General features: G+C 33.4%; 2 protein-coding genes across 2 annotated transcripts in view; one reads left to right on the top strand and one right to left on the bottom strand.

Moving 5' to 3' along the window:
• The window catches only part of C13H14orf28 (chromosome 13 C14orf28 homolog), a 9,819-nt gene that overhangs the window by 2,563 nt on the left and 1,088 nt on the right, over positions 1 to 6,168 (bottom strand). Inside the window, exons 2-4 of the mRNA XM_059373128.1 lie at positions 3,512 to 4,036; positions 1,675 to 1,764; positions 123 to 257 (exon numbers count right to left, since the gene is read on the bottom strand). Of these exons, the coding sequence (XP_059229111.1) occupies positions 123 to 257; positions 1,675 to 1,764; positions 3,512 to 4,035 (749 nt within the window). The 5' untranslated portion in view covers position 4,036. The remainder of the gene's footprint in view (positions 1 to 122; positions 258 to 1,674; positions 1,765 to 3,511; positions 4,037 to 6,168) is intronic.
• Positions 5,805 to 6,168, top strand: part of LOC131999427 (uncharacterized) — a 1,807-nt gene continuing 1,443 nt past the window's right edge. Inside the window, exon 1 of the mRNA XM_059372144.1 lies at positions 5,805 to 5,832. Within this exon, the coding sequence (XP_059228127.1) occupies positions 5,805 to 5,832 (28 nt within the window). The remainder of the gene's footprint in view (positions 5,833 to 6,168) is intronic.

The raw sequence follows: 6,168 nt of genomic DNA, 5'->3' as shown, positions 1-6,168 counted from the left end.
TGGGGAGGGTATGTGCTTTGGTGAGTGCTGTGAAGTGTGTAAACCTGGCGATTCACAGACCTGTACCCCTGGGGATAAAAATATATGTTTATAAAAAATAAAAAATTTAAAAAAATACCTACTTGTGATCAGATAAATCCAAGTAATATGGTACATATGCCAGATCTTCAGATTTCCAATGCTGCATATTTAAGACAACAAAAGGGGGTGCCCCATGGCAGAAAACTCGCTGGGAAAATTCTCTTAAGCCACCACACCTAAAATCGGAAAGAGACATGAACTTTATTACACTTGAAACAAAACTGCCTTTTATCACTTCTGGGTTGTCTTTATTAGTTTCCTAAAAAGTATAATTATCTATTTTAGGTGTGGTTCATGGTGTGGCTATATTAGTATTTTTATTATCTATACCCAGAAGTTTATAAGCTGTGAGATTCTATATAAAAGAAATAATACTTTTCTTTAGAAGTAAATTCTTTAAAAATTTAAAGAATAAAACCCCAGGAAAAGCTAGCTATTTTTTTTTAAGCTTACAAAACATTTAATTTTTTGAACTGATATAAAAGCTTTTATATGTCTATACATCCCCCCCCCCCTTGGTTGGTTTCAAATGATAATACTGGCAGAGAGGTAAATAGTAGGACTCTTCCAGTCCTCTTTATATTGTATAAAATTCCCTAATTGCATTTTTTTTTAAAGATTTTATGTATTTATTTGACATGCAGAGATAGAGACAGCGAGAGACGGAATACAAGCAGAGGGACTGGGAGAGGGAGAAGCAGGCTTCCAGCTCAGCAGGCAGCAGATTGGATGCAGGGCTCAATCCCAGGACCCCAGGATCATGACCTGAGCTAAAGGCAGATGTTTAAAGACTGAGCCACCCAGGTGCCCGTAATTGCATCTTTTTGCCATGAGGATGAGATAAATTCTGTTTTCTTAGTAGTCTCACATATTAAGGATATGGATCAGAATACCACAAATACAGTAAAATCTCGATTAACCGGAATACTCAGGACACAGTATTTTGTTTCATAAACGTTACTGATTAAAGCATTAACTAGAAAACCATTTAGTTTCAGGATTTCCTGTTAAAATACATTAGATTACTTTCTGGACTTAAGTATAATTAATTGAATATATTTTATTCTTCCTTCCTTTTGTGATTAATTAGCTGTAAGGCCATCCTTCTAAATCTTAATTCTCATTGTACAATACTGTAGATATAGAAATTGTTAAGAGACTGGGATGAATATGTTCTGCCCCTTTTAAATTTTTTTAAAACTAAGTTAAATTTTTTGGTTGCCATTTACCTCTTTCTCCTAAATGAGGAATGCAGAAAAAAATCCAGTTAATTGGGAGTCCGATTAGCTGGGTTCCGGTTAACCAAGGTTTTATTGTACCTGCTCAGCAGTGGGGAAAAAAAGAAAAGGCATTTGCTTTGTATTCATCAAGTAACTGTAGTATGATATTCTATATAGTGAAATTTTATAATGACAACATAGCATAAGATGGAAAAAACACTAGGTGTTAAGATTCCAAAAACACTAGGCTTCTAACTCACAAATACTTGTGAGTTGCTATTTCCTGAAGTATTGACATCAAAGAGCTTATCTGTTCAGGTTTCTTTATAAAAAATAGAAATACTTTGATCTTAAATGTCTATCATATACTCACCCACTCTCTTCACACAGTTCAATCCTGGAACAGAATAACTCATCCACAGCCAGTCGTATCAAGTTTCCATGAGGAATTTCTTGGGGAGGACTACAACAATTACAAAATGTATGTAAGAATTGCTTTGGAAATTTACATGTTAAATATTTATTAGGATAACCAATTTTACAGATCAATTCATTATTAGCAAATCAAGTAAAAAATTATAACCTGTTTTTCATCTTTTTGTTATAATTATAGCAATCAGTTGAACTTAATAAACATTAATGCATGAAGTTTTCCAAGAAACATTAAATCTTTCTGGAAACTGTTCCTGAAATATGCAGTTGTTACTTAAAAAATTTTTTGAGAGGTTCTGGTAGAAGGGATTGTGGTCTTGGGGAAGAAAGGAGGACCCAGAATTAGGAGAGCTACCGATTAGGTACATGACTAAATGCAAATTACAGCCACTGTTGGCTACTATTACTGGATTTGTTAAAAAATGTCTTCCTATATACTTCAGAGATGGTTTTAAATGTAGGACTGAAATATAGGCAAAAGCCTTAAAAAGTTATATATATATATATATATATATATACACACATATATGTATATGTATACATATATGTATACACACATAAAAATATATGTATACATATACATAAAAATATATGTGTATATATATACACACATATATTCAGTATGATGAAAAATATTTTATTTAATATTTAATATTTTAAAATATTAGCATTAATATTGGATTATAAATACTAATTATAGTTTCAAAATATACACAAATTGATACTAGTTTTTGAAAAGCAAAACAGATTTCTAAAATGCTTTTTAGTTCATTACAATTTAGAGTAATGAAACTTTCTTCCCTGACAGAGATTTCAAACTCAACGTCATCATATCAGCAATACAGGAAATGGACAAAGTGTATTATAGAAACAAGAAACACATTAATTGACAGATTCTAAAAAGAATATAATATCTTCAGTTTTCCATAAATAGCAAAATGTTACAATATTAAACTAAATATGTTCTAAAGAAATGTGAATTTAGTAAGTTAGGGTATGTGATGTATATTCCAAAAAGGGAGTATTTATTAGGCTGCTTCTGTGGACCACTGGGTCAAATACATTTTCAGAAAACAATGTGTTTGGGTTTTTCAGTCCTGTTTTTCTACTGGCAGTTACTTTTTTCCAGCTCATGTCCCCTGGGGGCTTTAATGTTTCCCAATACTCTACTAGGCCATGCCAGTTTGGCCTTCTTCCCTATCATTTACCAGCCTGGAGGTCTGCCTTCTCTGTCAAAGCCAAAAATATTCAGCAGGCTATCAGCACTTCTCCTAGCCAGTGAAAAAGCTCCTAACATCAGTATCCTCTCCAGGTATGAAGATTCGAATTTTGGGGTTTCTGTCTATAATTATACTCCGGCCATGACATGAAGGAATACTTTCACTCTTCTTGTTCATGTAAAAACAGCTTACCCAACCGAAATCCATTCAAGAAGTGAACATTCCAATATAGCATTAAATGTTCTTTAAGAGGTTATGTTTATGAAACAAACAATTATCTACAGTGATATTAGCAATTCAAAGCAAGAATAAAACATTTTGCATACGAATTCATTACCTTTCAAGTGAAATAGTTATCAGTTGGTTTTACAAACTCAATCCCAAGATATTTGGATTAAATAAACAGTATAGTCCTGCATTTGTGGGGTTGCAATGTATAAGTAAGTAATTATACAAGGTCTGTACTTAAGGAAATACTTTGATTATATTTATTTATAGCAGCATTCATTTAAAAAGTACATTATCTCTGCTAAAATGACAGACTTCAAAGCAACTTACTTTATATTAATTGTGCGTTGCTGATCTTCCTGCACTCGAGTTGGGCATCGCCAGTTGGAACAGTAACTCTCTTGTATGGTAGACATGAGATTTTCGAGATTTTTTGTAAAATTATCATGTTCATTCCCAAATAAATCAATTATTAATGAAGCTTTATGAACTTCAGATTTGTATTGCTGTTTTTCCATCTTGTCCCAAATCCAAAGTAGCTTCACAGTTGTGAAACTATAGGTGTCCATTAAATAAAGGAAACAGTCTACAAACTCTCTACCTAAATGAAGAGAGAGTTCCCTGGGGAAATTTTCATTTTCATTAAGAATGACATATAATAACATCAAGAATCCATCTATGGTGCAGGTGTTTTTCAGTCTTATTTCAACATAGAGTGGTGTACAGGATACTGCTTTGCGGCCAGCTTTGATAGTAAAAACACCTCCCCAAGGAAGAACAGGCCTCCAAAATGAGCGATCTTGGTTATAGTTATTTTTAATTGATGCTTTGATCTCTTCAAACAGTGTCTTCATCCTGCATTTTAAAAGTTTAAGATGGAACATGTAAATTTGTGACTTCCTATGTTAAATGCTTGAAATATGTTTTTTTTTTTTAAATATTTTATTTATTTATTTGACAGACAGAGGTCACAAGTAGGCAGAGAGGCAGGCAGAGAGAGACAAAGAAGCAGGCTCCCCGCTGAGCAGAGAGCCCAATGCGGGGTCCAATCCCAGGAACCCGGGATCACGACCCAAGCTGAAGGCAGAGGCTTTAACCCACTGAGCCACCCAGGCGCCCCTGCTTGAAATATGTTTAAATGAAAACAAACCTATCCAAAGATTCAAATTAGGGGTGCCTGGCTGGCTCAGTTGGTAGAACATATGACTCTTGATCTCCTGATTTTAAGTTCAAGCCACAAGTTAGATATAGGGATTACTTAAAATTTTTTTAAAAAAGGATTCAAATTAAATTTGGTCAGGAGGCCTACCAATATAATGAAAAAAATTAAAACAAGTCAAGCTGAGCCTTTTTTTTGGCAATGTGCATGGCCTCTGGAAAGACCATTAAGAAGTGCAATCTTTTTTGAGGTACAGGGTGAGCATTTGATGAAACTTTTAAACTAATTATATTGCAGATTTTATCTTTGATATAAGGAAGACCCTGAAATAAAAAATTCTAAATGAAAAAAGCTATTTGAAAATGCAATCCAAATTTGGTTGGGTGCATTCCTAATGTAAACCTCTTTCTCCCTTCAAAATATAAGCTGTGCTTCATTTCCCTTTTAATATACCTGATTCCACTTATGAAACTGCTATAATGGAATTCTTAGTTGGGCTACAGAATAATGGCCAATTATATTTTAAAGACCACATATGAAAAGTAATCCCAGAGTACTTAACTGAAGAGTTGCACAGCTGATACAAAAATCGTTTCTAAGCACTTTGGGATTTTCACTTGCAATTTAGGACCATGCTTGATATTTTATAATTCTAACTATAGAGGCCATGCTGTGAGGATCTGATTCAGAACTTGGTAAAGTAATCTGATTCCCTCTCTTTGCATGCTTTGGGAATGAACTGGGGTGTCCTCCCTATTTAAACTGTTACTTATTGTTTCTCCTAACCTTGATGTTAGCTAAGCAATTTGTTCTTAGTCATTGATTGTATTGTAAAAATATGTTCCTGTCATGTATGTTATACAAAGCAGAATTTTAAAAAATTAAAGAATGAGGTCCTTCCTAATGAAACTGAATTGAAAAGATTGCTTTACTTGGTACAATAAATGTCTAAACTAAAAACATCACAGGATTTCTCAATGGTACATCTATGGAAAAGCATATTTTCATGAAAAAAGAAAGCAAAGCATCTGAGGAAGTGGAAAAGAGAAGTCACAGACCAAGGTGTCTTATTTTGACTATCTTTTCAGGTGCCACACATATCCTCCCAAGCACAACATAAATCCAATACTGAACACTGCAGACCTCCATGTTTTATTTGTGTAAGAAATGAAGTTCACATGGCATAAAGTATAGAGTTGTTGAATCACTATGTTGTATACCTGAAACTAATGTAACATTTTGTCAGCTATACTTCAGTTAAAAAAAAAAAACTGTTTGACACTTTAAAGAAATTAAATTCAAACCGATTTCACAATACTAGCAGACTGAAAATTCAGTTCTACAATGTATTAAACGAGGGCGTGCACGCACACAGTATTTTCGGCTTGAGGCAAGGCTGTGGACTCTAAAATATTCAACACTATATTTAGTCTTAAGTGTAGATGTTTATTCATAGTCGGTAACATGTTGTCAGCTCTAGTCAACCATTTAGGTAATTAGAGGGCGTGGCAAATCAGGAGCCTTAGGCAAACCCAAACGGTTTCTTCTTAATGTTTCTGAAGATTAAAATAAAAAAAATCATATGGCATTCAAATACCTTTGAAAATGAAAATAACTTTCTTTATGGTTTCACTTATTTCTATTTAATTTTTAAAAACTTTGTAGCAAGGTCACAAGCCTGAGCTCAGATTTCCAAATGTTGCATTGGGAAGGAATCGTAAAATCTCTGCACTATTTTTCTTCAAATTATCTTTAAAGCATGACCAAATGAGTAACTACAGCAACAGTTATACTTAACAGAAATAAACTACAATTATATATATATATA

The sequence above is a fragment of the Mustela nigripes genome, chromosome 13 (assembly GCF_022355385.1).
Source record: "Mustela nigripes isolate SB6536 chromosome 13, MUSNIG.SB6536, whole genome shotgun sequence".
In the NCBI taxonomy this organism is placed as follows: domain Eukaryota; kingdom Metazoa; phylum Chordata; class Mammalia; order Carnivora; family Mustelidae; genus Mustela; species Mustela nigripes.
The sequence above is the reverse complement of the archived record's forward strand: the minus strand, read 5'-3'. Positions and strand labels throughout refer to the sequence as shown.